At 50.9% G+C, this 15565-nt stretch overlaps 1 protein-coding gene across 3 annotated transcripts; it reads right to left on the minus strand.

Annotated features, from left to right (window-relative positions):
- Positions 1–1385: 1385 nt before the first annotated feature.
- RNH1 (ribonuclease/angiogenin inhibitor 1) lies at positions 1386–14122 on the minus strand. 3 transcript variants are annotated; one of them, XM_013955201.2, is made up of 10 exons: positions 14029–14118; positions 11575–11680; positions 10332–10502; positions 8409–8579; positions 7507–7677; positions 6364–6534; positions 5668–5838; positions 4352–4522; positions 2590–2760; positions 1386–2165 (listed from the first exon to the last, which is right to left on the minus strand). In XM_013955201.2, exons 2-10 carry the CDS (start codon positions 11658–11660, stop codon positions 2078–2080), a joined length of 1371 nt encoding a protein of 456 aa, XP_013810655.2. In that variant the 5' UTR covers positions 11661–11680; positions 14029–14118; the 3' UTR covers positions 1386–2077. The 3 variants fall into 3 exon arrangements, with proteins under 3 accessions (XP_013810655.2, XP_067152051.1, XP_013810656.1); XM_067295950.1 differs by lacking the exon at positions 14029–14118 and adding an exon at positions 13191–13243; XM_013955202.2 differs by lacking the exons at positions 1386–2165; positions 2590–2760 and adding an exon at positions 2767–2986 and having other exon boundaries at positions 14029–14122.
- Between the last annotated feature and the right edge of the window lie 1443 nt (positions 14123–15565).

Genomic DNA, 15565 nt, shown 5'->3' on the forward strand with positions numbered 1-15565 from the left:
GGTCAAACAGCGTAGGCTGCGCAGCCCTTCCTGCTGCTTGCGTGAGAGATGCAACCCCATTTTTGCAGAAAATGCGAAACGCTGCAGGGAACTGGAGCAGTGCTGGGGTTTATGCCAGTTCGGGAGCATGCCGTTGGAGGCAGCACACTCCTGCCTGCAGGAGGACCGTGGAAGAGGGCCTGGCAGTTTTGCAGGCCCAGCAGCAGTGGCCTGGCTGCTGGAGCGTTGCTGCAGGCACGCTGGCCTGGGCAAGGGCAAAGAGTGCTGCCCCATGGCTAGGGAGCAGCTCCGGGAAGGTGCAGGGGACGTGCTTCGCACATGCACCAGTGCTAGTCTGTCCCCATTTTAACTTCAGGTGATGAAGTCCTTAGCTGTTTCTGATGGTTTAAGGGAGGGTCCAAGTGATGTTTGCTTGCAAGCTAACTTGTGTTCAGCCTATCTAACGCTGACCTGCTTTGCAATCAGCCCAGGAGTACCTGTGCTTCTCTATCTTTAGTACTATAAAACTATCTCAGGCCTCTTTTATCTGCTGTATCGGATGCTCTCAAGAACACACTTCTAAGCTGCTAATGTTTACTTTTTATTTAGAGATGTCTTTATGCCCAGCCCGATGCTGGATATTTATTGCTTCCCTCAAGTGTGTGCTGAGCCTGCTCCTGCCCCACCACCTCAGGCCTATCTTCTCTGTCTCTTCCTGAGCTTGGAATGAGCCTGTGTATGCCAGGTTTCAGCATGTAAGACCACAGATATGAAAAGCCTGTTTGAAAGTCCCTCAGGATGGGTAGTTTCCTAAACACAAAGTCTACATCTGTCCTTGATAGAGATGCCTAAGCAGGAGGACACCTCCGAAGAGTGTGCCCAGGTGGGATTTGGAAGTGAACAAAGCATCAAGAGACTGCTTTAGGAGGAGATACCTGTCAGAGAAGAGGATTTCTATGGGCTTGCTTTCTGCAAGGTCACCCCAGGGCTAAGCTGGGGACACCACTGACGGGCTTCTCTCCTGCATTATTTTTTTTTTAATTTTAGTGTTTTAGGCATGCATCAGCTGCGTTTTCCTTAGGACAGGGTTTTTATTAAAACTCTGATTGGGCAAATAAACCTAGCCAGTAACCTTCTAAACCAGAGGAATGTTTTCTAGGCTTGCAGCCTTCCTAAGGGCTGAAGTCTCTGCTCTACACAAGGCCTTGACTAAGATCTGCTCCTGACGTACACTTAAGCTAGGAATATACTGAGAGCAAACATGTGAAACAAGATGTTACCAGTATTGCAGGTCAGAAGCAACTGATTGGTCTTAAGGTAAAAATGTATAGATTCAAGCTATGGGTCATACCTTTAGGGTTCCTCTCTTATTTATCTTTTTTTGAGTAGAAAAATGAAGCAATTAATTCTTTGCAAACAGATTTTAATAAGTTCCGTAGAACCATTCTTACCAGAGCAAACGTATCAAACCACTTAATCGTTCCCAGTACTAGCAGAAATACACAGCATCTTTTGTTGTGGGAAAATCATTTCTCGGGGGAAGCTAATTCTGAGTTCAAGTAGCTGAACCACCATTCACTTTCTTCTCTAGCGCTCTGGCCACTGCTGCTTTTCCAAGAACTCTTCTAGCAAAAGCAGCGGAGAGCTCAATTTTAGATTAAAAAACACATCTGTGTTGGTTTTGGAGGGCTTTCCTCAGAGACCTGGCAAAAGCACCACCCAGTAAAAACATAAGGGGCAGTTCTCCTCTTGCTTTAGCTCTCCTTAAAGGGTGACTAATACATTAGGAGGGATTAAAGAGCTCCTAAAGGGTAGAGACCCGCTTCTAGCAGATGCCCAGTAAGTGTTTAGTTTGAGGATAGCAATGCAGCAGTGGAAACTTAGAAAGCTTTATTAAGCCTCAGATCTAGTACCTGCAGCGACGCACAGGAGGCTTATCAACTCCCTTGGACAGCCGCTCAGGGACTCCGTGACTGTTTTTTGGTAAAAGCACGTTCTATATTAAGTTAATTAGCTTTATATATGAAAAGTTCAGATTAAGAAGAGGACATTGCTTTGACTTGGCTCTGCAGGCAGACAGTCACCATTCAGTCACGCCTCAGGAAATGATCTTCAGTTCTGGTTTGGATTCTTCCAGGGCTCTTAGTTCATCATCCATTTCCGAACTCCAGAAAATGTCATACAAACTAAACCAAAACAAAAAGGCAAGATGGTTAAGTGAGCACCTTGGCCATTAAGGAAAGAGGGCAGAAAGGCACACAAATCGCCTTTATGAAAAGATCACGTAAGAGCAGGGGCCCAGCTCGACTGAATCATCTGGCCCAGCAGCCAACAACATGCCCATATCATCCCTCCCAGCCATCCCCCCTTCATGACTGTTGGGCCCTGGACACTTAAGTGGATTAAGCCACCAAGTCACGTCCCCTGGAAGGGACAGGGAGTTTCTGTGACATGCAAATGGTGTTTGACTCTCTCTGGGGTCACCGGCTGCCTTTTGGAGGCAACCCTAGAGCAGTTCATGCTTGCTGTCCTCTTCCCCCCACACCTTGTCTCCCTGGAGCTTGCTGCCTGCCCGAGGGAACTGAAAGCAAAACCAGCAACGTGGCTCACATTATCTGCTGCAACTTGCAGTTTGGATTCCTCAAGGCTTCGCAGATCTTCCTCATGCCCTCGTCTTCCAGAGTGTTGTAGCTCAGGTCCAGCTCTGTAAGACACTGTTTGGTGACGATGATCGTGGCGAGAGTCGCGCAGCAGGCTGCTGTGAGATCGCAGTTACCCAGCCTGCAGGGAAGAGAGGCCGACGCAGTGAGTGCTGGCTCTAGCCAAGCAGCCCGAACTTGGGCAGCAGGCAGCGATACCCCTGCTGCAGACCAGGGAGCCTCGTTAGGCTGCTATCTTGGAGACTTCTGCAGGTGGTTTTCGCATGAAGGATATGCTCTGAAGACAGCAGTCCTCTTGGTGACCGATGGACACCTGAGGAGGTCTTCCCTAAAGCTTAACTGTGTTGCTGCATGGGGTAGAAGGAAGCATAAGATGATACTCTCAGTTTCAACATCATGCTCAATATTCTCTTGATGCTTATGAAGAGAATGCAATGAATCTAGCAAGATGTCAGTATCTAATATTTCTCATAATACAACATGTATTTTGCCACTGCGTCTTCAGCAGGCTGTGTAAGAGGGAGAGAAAGGTCAGAGGCCTAAAATATAGTGTGTGCTAGTTAAAGTCTGCAAGAGATGTGTTGAGAGAGTGTGGTGGAGGGAGGGGAAGAGCAGAATGACCAAATGCCCCAGCGTTAGCACGTAGCAGCCCAGCGCCAGCTCAGCAAGGACAGAATGGGCAAACGGAGAGGAACAGGATCACTCCATTTGCAGAAGGGAAAGAAAGGGCTTATTTTTAAACAGTCTTGTGTCACTCAGAGCGTCCTAATCTAAGGAAATGGCACATCCTTCCCTAATTCAGGGGGTGGGAACCCACTAGCCTATGTTCCTATATAGACTGCTAGAACAGAAGAAGGATGAGGTGGAGGAGACTAAACATTAGTAATCACAGATTCCCTCAAGCTGTTTAAAGCAAGAGAGGGAGTGAGGCAGTGACTGGGGAAACAGTGGAATAGTGATCCTGATGGTACTTATGGTATAGTTTAAACTGACCATAAAGTAATCTGAAGTTTATTACTCCTGAGATGGACATGTACACCAATTTATGTAAAGCACCTCTATGAAAAGGGCAACTGAGGCCTCTCAGTTAAGAACAAGCGGCTTTAGTCGGTCAGCAAAAATATCCTTCTGGGCAGAGGCTTCAAGTCTTATCTATGTCTCCCAGGACCTGTCCATTTAACTCACTTATTGCGCTTGTAGGGCACTGGAGTGCAGCTCCAGGCCTCTGGCAGGAATTCATGTGCTAGACCAGGACTAGCAGTTTCTCTGGCTCAGTATCTCATCTGAAAGAGGCCTGTGAACAAGTTTGGATAAGGATGCAGAAAACTCTTCAGAAAGCTGTTTGCAAAACAGCCTTTCCCAAAGCAAGCTCCTTCCAGCCTGCCCATGCCTTGCTTTAGATCCCAAAAGTATGGTGCACCATGAACTTCCAGCTCTGCCCCTGGGAGAGAGCCTGTGGAAGGCTATCGATGCACCATCGCATTGGTGGCAGGCTGTACCTGCAAGGGACTGTGAGTGACAGCGTGTGCAGTTGTATCAGACAGTTGTGGCTTCTAGATGGGATTGGTGTGATTAAATATCAATTTGTGGTATGAACCGTCTCCTGTATGCAAAAAATACTACGCTACCGCCTATCGCTACCCCTCTCCGCATGTTGTTCTTGGCAGGGCAACGCACCAGTAGATGAGAAGACCCCTGAGGGTGCACCTTACCACAGGGACTGGATGTTGCAGTTTGGGTGCAGCAGCCCTTCGCGCAGGAGTTCGACGCCTGCATCTCCCAACTTGTTCTCGCCGATGTGCAGCACTTTCAGGTGGGTGTTCACGCTGAGAGCAGAGCTGACTGCCTTGCAGCAAGCAGTCGTGAGCCCACACTCTCTAACCCTGTAAGGCAAGAATAAAGTGAGAACTCCAGGGATCTGCAGAATATCAGCCACTGCTCTTTTTTTTTCCATGTTGGCTTCACAGGAGCCAGGACAGTAAGCACAAACTAACTGAAGCCCTCCCAAAATCACAGCACTTCTCTCAACCCCTCTGTCCAGCCCAATCCTTTCCAAGCATCACTTCTCCTACTGTTTACATTTAGGATGTCTGTCTCAGAGACTGCATCTAGGAAGGACACCTGCCCATAAAAGATGGGAACAGACTCTTGATTGGAGGTGAAATGTGCTGCTCTCGCAGTCACCTTGGCTCCACCATTTCACCCTCAGGGCACCTCATAAATTCCCAAGTCCCTGGAGGCAGGGGAAGAACCCAGATGTGGGAGCTGAGCTTGCAGGGTAGGAAAACTAAGGTTTTTTCAGGTTCTATATGAAAGGACAGTTCTCTCCAGATCATGTTATGCCAGACCATTGCAATCTAAAAGGTAACACTGTCAGTAGAGAAGCTGCTGAGCAAGGTTTATGTCACTGAAATCGTCTCTGGTTAGACTTAGATTGTAAAGTGGGCACCACAGGTTTCAGTGCTGACTCTTTTCCAGTCCTTCTGAGAAGAAGTGATTGTACGCTTCATCGACTGCCTCTTTTGCTTAGAGCTACAGCTTTTCATGGAAAGAGTTTGTTTCCCTTCTCCTTCAGAAGGAAAACATGTACCTGAAGATACAGTACTTGAAATACAAGCTTTCCAGTTTTGGCATATCAATGAGAGAGCTTGGATTCCAGGAGAGAACCTGAGATATCTGATGACAGTGTTCATTTCGCTATTGCATGACACCTTTTAAGTGTCTTGCACAAAATCTCTAAGTTGCTCTTTGTGGCACAATGAAATATATTAGATGAAAGCTTTTAAAGTGATGCTTGGTTCCCTATTGCTTATAGCAAGGTGACCACGGGGCAGATTTTCAAAGCATCTTGGAGTTCAGAAATACAAATCCCCTTAGATCTGCACATCTTTTAGGTAACAATCTGCATGAGCTCTCTGTGGGATCATCACAACTGAGGATTTACTTAGCAGGCCTTACTTCACCTCTATCTATCTTTAGTAAGGTCTCGAAGAAGGCAGCAGAGATGTGAAACCTCACAGCAGCTCACCATAGCTCCTGGAGTTCAGCTTTGGGATCCTTGAGTGCCTGACACAGTATTTCCATGCCCGAGTCTCTCAGGTTGTTGTCTATCAGACTTATCTCTGTGAGAGTCTCTTTTGTACTGATGACTCTGGAGAGATCTTTACAGCTAACACTTGTGAGATCGCAGTCCCATAACCTGCAGGGAAAAAAAACAAAATATTATTTTCCCCCCAAGAATTACTTACATCAGAACAGAGTCCTCTTTCAGTGTTCTGAATTTCTGGTTTTAGCATCTCAGTTTCTTCTACCCTTTAAGAAACCCACTTATGTATCATAGCACAGAGTTTTCTCTGGCTTTCTCCCTACTTTCCATCCTTCACACTGGAAGTTCTGTTTTTAACACAGAAAGAATATGAACATGCAGTTCTGGTAGGTGGATATCTCATCAGGAATACAGGCCGTTGCCATAATAAACTTTCATCCACCCTCTCCCCCCTATTTGATCCAAGTGGTTTCAGTGCTGTCCTGCCTGCTCATAGGAAAAGACATAGCGTCCTCTGCTTTTGTTCTGAGGTATAACTTACCTGGGGTAGAGATACCCTTGTTTCACTAGGGGGTGTAACTGAGCAACTTCCTTACCAGTTAGGAACAGACCAGCAATAAAATGTAGATAGCTCAGAGGGATTTAGGCTTTAAGACTCTAAACTCTGCCTTCCCTTACCATAGCTTCTGAATTTTACAGTTGGGATGCAGCAGTCCTTGGCACAGCAGAGCCAGACCAGAGTCCCCGATCTTGTTATCCCCCACGGACAGATCTATCAGGGATGACTTGTTACTGAGGACAGCGCTAATATCCCGACAACTGTCGCTGGTTATTCCACAGTTCTCCAGGCTGCAGAAATAAGCATAGTTTGAGTTTCTTCGCTGGACATGCAATATCAGACACAGTTCACCACCCTGAATTCAGACTGAGAAAGGGCTATGGAATGGTCTCTTGCTGCAAACCAGTGCAGCTCAGCTGGACATTGCTGGAGCTCCGCAAGGCTGAGAGATGAGCCAGATATCCCAGCAGGGCTCTGAGGCCATACACCTCTCTCGTAGTCCATGAGGCTGTAGTGCGCTTTAAAATCCAACCTACCATTCATACACATCAATGCAAGGATTGCTTTTGTCAACTCTGCTTTTATATTGACCGTCTTTTTTAAGAGAAACTCTTGGATGTATCACACAGTGAGTCCCTGGCAGCCACAAGCCAAGCCAGGACTTGGGGAATGAAGGAGCCACTGGCTGCTGCAGAGCCCTGGAGCCTCCGCGCAGCTGGACTTGGCTCCCCAGAGACACACAGGGCAGGCTCTGCCGTCTCTGCTCCTCCGGCCAGGCTGGGCTGAAGTATGCAAGCAAGATAAGCTGAATCGTGCTTCTGCCTTAAGCCCTTCCAGGGGCTTTGCCCCAGCCTAGTGGTCAAGACCAGCCTCTTGTTTTGAAGACAAATATGGATCTGAATCAAAATACCCAACTGGCTGGCAGCTCGGGGCACAAGAGCTAGAGCCACTGCCTGTGAGTGCTCCTCCGCTCTCAGATACTAGCGAGCGGTCGCTCCTTGTGATTGCAACTTTAACCTGGGGCACACGCTCTCACTCTATCAGTAGATGTAAGAGTGAACTCAAAATCACATGCTAAAAAAAGCTTTAAAAAATCCTCAGAGCCCCAGATATGTTTGTAGTTTCTACAGTTACAGAAGTTTGAGCCAGCAAAAAGCCATCCTAAATTTTAAAGCATTCCTGACAACAAATTCTCCTGTTTTACGCATGGTAGGAATAGCAGCAGGATTAGCTGCAGTTAGAGATGACCAGCTCTTCCTTACTGTAGTAGCTCTAAGTCGCATCTTGCTTCCACCAGTCCCCGGCAGAGCTGTTTCACAGCCGTATCTCCCAATGTGTTGTTACTTAGGCTGAGCTCCTTCAGGGTGGGCTTGGTTTGCAGAGCAGCATTGAGAGCTTCCACGATATCAGCTGTGAGTTCACAGTATTCCAGCCTGTGAGGAGAAAGGAAATCCAAGGAAAAACAACTGTCTTTACTATATCCTGCTACCTGCATGACGTTAGCTATGCAAAGGGCGTGTTAGCCAGGGCAGAAAACTTGCCATTTGGGCCTATGAATTGAGACCAGGCGATACATGAAAATAAAGATAACCGTAAGCAGACTTTAGCCACTAGTTCTTAACAGCATCTCCCTGCTCATTTCAGAGGGCAGGATTTCTTGAACTGGACCTCAGGGGACCCATACAGGACTAACTGCTTACTCCACTTTTTATGCTGGTCCTTCTCTAAAGCAATGCAGAGATGAATGAGTCCTGAATTGCAACACAAGGCACAACCCTCGCTACCGGGCCTTCCTGAGAGGAGTTGTACTTCGCCAGTTGGAGGCCACTTACAGACTCGGGTCCAGCTCAGCCATAAAACGAGCACCAAGCGCAGCAGAATCAGACTTCTCTTTGGAGTCGGGCAGGTCTTGCATTAACAGCCCCCACTGCCAAGTGGGCTAAGCAAGGCCTCCAGGAATAGAGGCTGAGCTCTTACAGATCCTCTGGACTGCTTAACATGGATAAGTATGACCCACATTCAGATATAAGAGGAAGAAAATCCAATTCTGGCAGCAACGCTCCTGCCTGTCTCAAGGTCAAGACAAGGAGACAAGCGCGAACTGTCTGATGACCGAAGAAAACCAGTTTCTAGGAAAGCACCAAGACAACCAGTGACTACTTACTGCAACTTCTGTAGCTTGCAGTTGGGGTTCATGAGCCCTTGACACAGCACCTTTACGCCAGCAGTTCCAAGTCTGTTATCGCCCACGTGCAGCTCTGTCAGCGAGGGCTGTGCGCTGAGGACAGAGCGGAGAGTCTCGCAGCTGGCACTCGTTAGATTGCAGTTTTGCAGCCTGCAGGAGAGAAGCAATGCGGGTGAGAGAATTGCATCCCCAGAATTTGCAGAGGCTCCTCTCAGGGAAGTTCATCTGCTGAGGTTTGGCTTCGGAAAGACTGCGGTACCAGCAGTAACTTGCTCTTAACCCTCTAGAAAGCAGTATATCCAGGTAAGTACTCTTATTTTACAGGCGTCCCAAAATATTTTGAGAGTTAATGTTATACCTGTAGCACTAAAAGTGGCTCCCGTATTTCTTTAAAAGTAATTGCTCATATAGCATCTCTAGCAGCAGGATCCTCCCTACATTAAATAGCAACACAACTGCTTTATAGCAGTGTTTTAATCAGCATGAGGCTTATCCCAGAGAGAAAGCAAGGGCATTTTACAATTCCTTGGTCCCCTGGAGAGGTGATCAAGAGCAGCTAAAAGTAAAAAAACTAGGCCAAACTGGCTTAAATCTCTGGATATCATGTAGAAGCTCTGTGGTGTATTGCAAGAGGGATCTATGAAGCAGGTGATCCTTCAGTACTCTGGCTGAGAGAAGTTGCATAGGAACTGTGATAGTATTGCTATGGGGCATTCAGAGTTATCAGACATGACTACGGAGAAGTGTTGTGCATGGTGGCAGTAAATGTGGCTTGGTTTTGATTGCTCCTTTTTTCCTAAGACACCTTACCAGAGCCCCAAAATGAACAAACATAAGTGTGTTCTTATAGGAATGAAACAGCCTAACTCCAGAGAGAGAGTTATGAATGTTACTTAAGGCTCTGGAGAAATTTGGGTCTTAGAAGGACCTTAAGAAGGGGTCCTGAAGAAGGACTTGTGTTACTCTTGTAGTACCGCATATCACAGTTATTTCTTGAAGGCTCATCTCAGATGAAGTTTGTTGATTTTTATGAGGTAGGGTCATGAGAAGACTAGACCCACCTCAGGAGTCAGAGGACTCCATCCTGCAGAAGAGATCCTAGACAGAGGAGGCAGCATCTCCTTGAGGGTCTTTGAAGAGCAGAGGCAGCAACCACTGGCCTTGACCAAAGTTCTTGCAGGCACAGCTGAGCTACAGGGCTTGCTGAGGGAAGCCCGCAGAGAGCTACCTCCAGTGCTGTAATCTGGCTCTGGCGCCTCTGCAGAAAGTGCTGGCCTGAATCAAGTCTCAGTTCTAACCTTTGCCCAACTGAGAAGACAAGACTTGTGGCAGAGCCAGTCTGGTAGCGTGCAGAAAGACTGACAGCTCTTGAAATGCTAAGAGCTCACGAGAAAACCCCTCTGCTTGGCTGCTAGAGAAAGGAGTAAGCAAACAACTAGATGGCTAAATCCTGCGCTAGTAACTGGCAGAAGAGATTTCTGGAAAATGCTCTGGGTGGGGGGGGGAGAGAGATTTGTGAAAATGTCAGGTATGTGCTAATGGCAGAGTGGGGCCTTCTGTGGTCTTCCTCTTCTTTAAACAGGCCTAAAGAGTTAATCCAACTGTCTGTGGCTGGGCAAGATCAGCTACCTCCTCTAAAGCCTTAGCTTGGCTGGGAAAACCCTACCTCTCCTTCTCTTCATGCTGGAGGACAAAAACAGACGATAGAGTCTTCCAGTAAATACACTGGCTAGATAAAAGCTTCTGGGGTTTTCTGAACATCTGACCTAGGTTATTGCTGATACACACTGGCGGGGCTCTGCTACTAGGATCACGCATTGGCTTGCTTTGTGACTTTAGCTGCAGCACACTGAAAGCACGTTAGACGAGAACATCAGAGCAAGAGAATCAGTAAAGTTTTACCATAATTTCTGCAAGCTACAGCTTGGCGTCAGCAACCCTTTAGACAGGTATTCGATGCCCACATCTCCCAGCTCGTTGTTGTTCAGCTTCAGCTCTGTGAGGGACGGATTCGTATTAATGACGGAGGAGATATCCTTGCAGTTGCTACTGGAGAGATTGCAGTCATCCAGCCTGAAAGAGGAGGAGAGAGGAAGCGCGTTAGTCCCAAATTTGCTCTGTTCTCTCTAGCTGAAGCAAGCGGGTGATTTACGCCTCCTTAGTCCCTGGAACGCCTCTGTAAGTACGTGTGTGGTTTGTTGGGCAATGTATGGCCCAGTCCACTAATTTGAAGGGGCAGAAGAAAGGCTTTCTCTGCAGGGTTCTGGTTCAGGTGGTGCTGGAGGGCAGTCCCACCAGCCACAGGCCTCTACCGTGCTGTGCAGAAGGGGGCAAGTGACTCAAGTCTTCCGCTCAAGCAGGGCTTCAACCTGAGGATGTATCTTCACTTAAACTTCTCTAATGACAAACCACCCAGTGTCTGAGGCCACATCCAACCTGAGGCCCGGAGGGCAATTTATAGGCTGTCAGACGGGTTGTGCACTAAGACTAGATAAACCAGGTCTGTAGCCAGGCTTCCCAACCCCAGAGACACCCATTGGTAACTTGTTCTCATACAGGTGAGTCATGCGCTCTTCATGGCCTCTCTCTGGTGTGACTTCCAGTCTGCAGCAGATCTGCACTGCGATAGGGGCTTCTCTCTCTCCAAGTCAGGATTTTTTTTAGGCGCTGCTAAATTGCGAGAGGGGCAGAGGGAAGACATCAAATTGGAAGGACAGTCAAGGAAAAGAGTGGGAGCCAGGGACAGGGCAGGAGAGACACAGGGGAAAAGGAAGATGTCCTGCAGAACCTGCCAGCCCCAGGCACAGTCCCAGCCAGGACTGCTAGAAGTTGTCTGTGCCCGGTCATTTCTCCTCAGGCAGCCAGATGAAAACTGCAGTCGTGTTTAACACCTTTCAATATCGGGTGGAACAAGCCCTGCTGCAGCCACTCTCCTCCACCATGTCTTGAGCAGCCCAGCCTCTGCTCAGGGAACAACCATCCCGGTTGCGGGCACACTGCCTTCTGGTTCCCAAGGCAGACCTCGGGAAGTCACAGTTCAACAACACTGAGTCTTGCTACTAAAATGCATTCTGTCTTGTATCTCTTCTCACAGGAGAAAAACTGAAGTATTGCTTAGAAGAGACTATATGCAGCTAGTTTCTACCTGATGGTTTTGCAGGATTTCATGGTGGAAAGAAGCTCAGCCCATCGAGATGGGTTCATCTCCTCACACTGGATGTCAAGTTCCATTTTGAAATTGGAGGTAAGATCTGAAAATTTAAAACCAAGTTGTTACTTTTTCCATGGACAGGGAAAGATCTATCGCGGGGACCAGGAAGGTGCAACTCCCCAGCGCGCCAGCCAGCATCAGATCCCCCCCAGTGAAATTGGGCTAATGAGTAACATTGTGTGAGGCACTTGCAACTGCAGTCACATGCTGTGCAGGGGCCACGTGCCTTGTCCATGCTTCAAAATGCAACAAAAGCTTACAGGAGTCAGGTTTTGGCAATTCTTTCATAATCACAGAATGAATGCTTGTATACGAGGAGCAGAACATGTGCTTATAGAAGAAATGTTCCTCCATGTTTTGATACTTGGACTTTAAAAAGTTACTCTGGTTGGGCAAACCTGAATAGAGGGAATCTAGGAAACGGTGATTTTTTTGCTCTGCAGTCGCACTGCATTACTGAACTATCTGTACACAGTGCCTTATAGAGCAGCTACAGATAAATAGGCATAAAAATATGCCAAGGCCGATAGCTGAGCTCTAGCCTGAGCCTCGCAGTCCAGCTGCCTGATCCATTAACCCTCCCGTGCTGCAGCGGGCAGCAGGGCCGCTCGGCCCAGCTCTAAAGCGGCGCTGGGCAATGTTATTTATGCTGCTACTTCAGCTACGCCCCCATCGGGGGCTCGTGTGGACCCTTCCCAGGAAGGGCAGGTGAAAGGGTATGGACGGTATCACAGCCAGGGCCCTGCTGGGTGATGAATGAAGTCTTGGGTGTCTCAGCCTTGCTAACGTGACTCAGACCAGAGGATATTTGTTTTAAGAAAAAATAAAAATCACACTGGAATGAGTCAGAAGAAGCGGGCATTGCTGACCGCACTTCATCACCGCCTTCCCCCCTCGGTCACCAGTAAGAATTTCTCCGTGGGCACAAGCCGGGGGTCCCAAACCGGGATTTGCACGCAGGCGAGTCTGGCAGCATACCGGGTGTCGCCCCCCGCGAAGCCCTCGGCCGGGCCAGGGGAGGAAGGAGGCGGGTCCCTAGCCTCAGTCCCATAGAGGTGCCACTCTCTGCATGAGGGGAGGAAGAAGGAAGGGCTGTTTTTTCCTTTTTTTCCCCTTCCCCTGAGCTCTGCCCCTTCCTGCAAGCCGAGGAAGGGACCCGTCGGGGAGCAGCAGCAGCTCGGTTTCTCGCCGCCGGGCGCTCTGCTGCCCCTCTCCCGCTCGCCCCGTTCCGGTGAACTGCCTCCTCCCGCTATAAGGGGTTCCCCCCCCCTTTCTCCCGCTAGGCTGCAGCTAAGACCTAACTCCAGAATGGCCTAGGCTTTGCCTAGATTATCTAAATTTACAGGAACTGGTCTAGCTCGAAGGGGGGGGCGGGGGGGCTTTCAGTTTCGCTCCTGCGAGGCGCCTTGGCCAGATTTATGGCTTTTCCCCCCGCCCCGCGCTGTTGTTCTTCCCGTCCCGCCGCTTTTCGGTCACACAAAGAAAAAGGAGCCAGGTGCCCCCCCAACCCCCCCCCCTCCGCGCCGGGGCCGCCGCCGCCGCCCCCCTACCGCCGCCGCGGCCTCCCCGCTCCGCCGCCGCCGCTCCGCCGGGCCCCGCTCCGCTCCGCTCCGCCCCGCCCGCGGGGAGGGGCCGCGCCGCAGCGCCCCCTCTCGCCCCGTCCCCGCTTTGCTCCCCCCCCTTCTAGCGCTGCAGCCGCCGGGGGGCAAAGCGCAGGGGGGCTCTCCGGTCCCCCGTCCCCCCCCCCCCCCCCGGGAGCAGGGGCTCTGCCGCGGGAGAGGCTACCCGGGCCCGTCGCCGCCGCTCGAGGCGAAGCGGGCGAGCAGCTGCGCCGCTGCCGCGGCCCTCCGGGATGCGCCCGGTCGCCTCGCCCTGCCCTGCCCTGCCCGGGCTTCCCCGGGGCCGCCGCGCCCGCACCGACCCGAACGAGCCGAGGGAGGCTCCGCTGCCGCGTCCGGCCTAGCGCAGGAGCAGCGGTGCCAGAGCGCGGCCGTGGCCGGAACGCGTTCGTCATCGCCCCGCTCCGCTTCCCCTCCCAGCCGCCGGCTGCTCCCTCTCTCCCTTTTCTTCTCTAATGCTCTCACCCCTGGAGAAAGCTCCTTTGGGCTTTCACGGGGCAGAGCAGAGAGGCTTCGGGGTACCAAGAGCCTCCCAGATTACAGTCTGGGTCCCCGAAGAGAAAAAACCTGTGCTTCTCCCCGTTTCTCCGTAAAAGTACCCCGGCCCCATCGTTCTGGCGCGCGCAACGGTTCTCCGATTAACCGCGACCAGCCGTGCCCTCCAAAGCAGGCCCCGCTCCGCGCGGCTTAAACTCTTCCGCGCCGCTGCCCCGGGAAGCAGAGCGGGAAGTTTAAGGAGTCTGAGGCCGGTTTTGTCTCGGGTACGTACCTCGCTCTTCAGGGCGCTGTGCGAAGGGAGCGACCGGGCCGCAGCTCAGTCCTTCCTGCCGTGGTTCCTACGCAACCTCTGCTGCTATGCGCCCGGTGCCGGCTAGAGGGAGAAGAACAGTTCTGTGACGGCGATCGCTCTTTTTTCCCCCCCCTCAGCGTGGTTTTTCGGTGATTCACGACACCACTCGTGAATTCTGCCGGGCTCCGGAAGGACAGCTCAGCAGCTGTAGTGCGAATTTGTCGGCCTGGTGGTGATTATACACCAGGCGCAGTCGCGCCTGGGCTAGTGACAGTGCCAAGGGCCAGAGCAAACTTCCCCCCTAAAACTGCTGATGTCAGAGGCAGCTTTAATTCCCTTTCCCCGATCGTGTAGGCACTCGCCGGCCTTTAACCCAGAGCAAAGGAGTAGTCGCCATCGAAGGAGCCATCCGAAAATGAGGCCAGCACAGTGTTAAAACGTGGACAGAGGTGTCCAAATATGCGCCTGGGTTTGGAAACGCTCTTCTCGTGCAACACCTGTGCTGACCGCGTGAGGACCGCCGCTCAGTTGGCTTCTCCAGATGCATGTGATCTGCGTCTGTTTTTCTCCCAAAGTTTGGGAACTGCCGGTTCCAAATGTGCCTCGCTGCCATCTCGCCCAGACGCGATGTTTCCTCCCCCGCCGCCGGCAGGGCCAGGCCCGGGCAGCTCCCCGCTCCCACGCGCTGCTGTCTAGTTTAGCCGGCAGGAGTCCTCCCCGTGCAACCTGGCCTGCGCCTCCCCAAAACTGCCCTCTCCGTTGAGCCCTGTGTGCCCAGCAGGCAGGGCCTCCCGCTTCTTGTTCCTGTACCTTCCCCTCCCAAACTCCTGCTAGCGCTTTACCTAACCCTTCCCCTCCCTGGGGAGTATTTTGCCTTTTGTAAAGCTGAATCGTGTGCTAATTGCGGTAACCTGATTTCTTCCTCCGTCTTCAGCAGTGAGAAGATGAACTGATGTTTCAATAGGCTGTGAGCAAACTGGAGGCAGAAGACAGATTCGGTTCTTCTCTCCTGCTGTCGCTGCCCCTAAAAGAGGAGACGGAGCAGGCTGTGAACCAACCTTTGCTCCGCAGTGGTTGCAAGAAGAGGCTGCTGGTGCTGCCATCTGCGCCTCGGAGCCGTGCTTCACACCTGGCTGCCCCTCCGGCCTGCTAGTCTGAGCTCATTAACTTCCTGCAGGGGCACGGAGAGAGCAGCTGCGTAAAGGCCCGTCCCAGCGGAGACAGCACCGCGTGAGTGTAATGACTTACTGGCATTAGCGCGGCAAGGCAGTGTTGCTGGCCTGGGCTCCTCTCGCAGCCTTTCGCCTTCGCGTCCCGCTGCCGCGTCTGTTCGCCTCGTGACGTGAGGCCCGTTTGCCTTTTCACTACAAGGCTGGAGTTTAATGCCGTGGGGAAGGAGGGGGGGCTCAAAGGTGCCGTGTGTTTGGCTCCTAGCAGGGCCTCCGTGGTGTCTGCCTTCCTGCTCCTGCTCACAAAAACGGTTTTTTAAAATGCTTAATTAAAGACATGAAACTCT

This window comes from Apteryx mantelli, chromosome 4, assembly GCF_036417845.1.
Source record: "Apteryx mantelli isolate bAptMan1 chromosome 4, bAptMan1.hap1, whole genome shotgun sequence".
Lineage (NCBI taxonomy): Eukaryota > Metazoa > Chordata > Aves > Apterygiformes > Apterygidae > Apteryx > Apteryx mantelli.

Coding starts and splice junctions, on each gene's coding strand:
- RNH1 (XM_013955201.2), bottom strand. CDS start 11,660: ATGGAACTTGACATCCAGTGTGAGGAGATGAACCCATCTCGATGGGCT. Junction 7,678..8,408: donor TGCAAGCTACAGAAGTTGCA/GTAAGTAGTCAC, acceptor TTCTCCTCACAG/GCTGGAATACTGTGAACTCA. Junction 2,761..4,351: donor TGCAACATCCAGTCCCTGTG/GTAAGGTGCACC, acceptor TCTTCCCTGCAG/GCTGGGTAACTGCGATCTCA.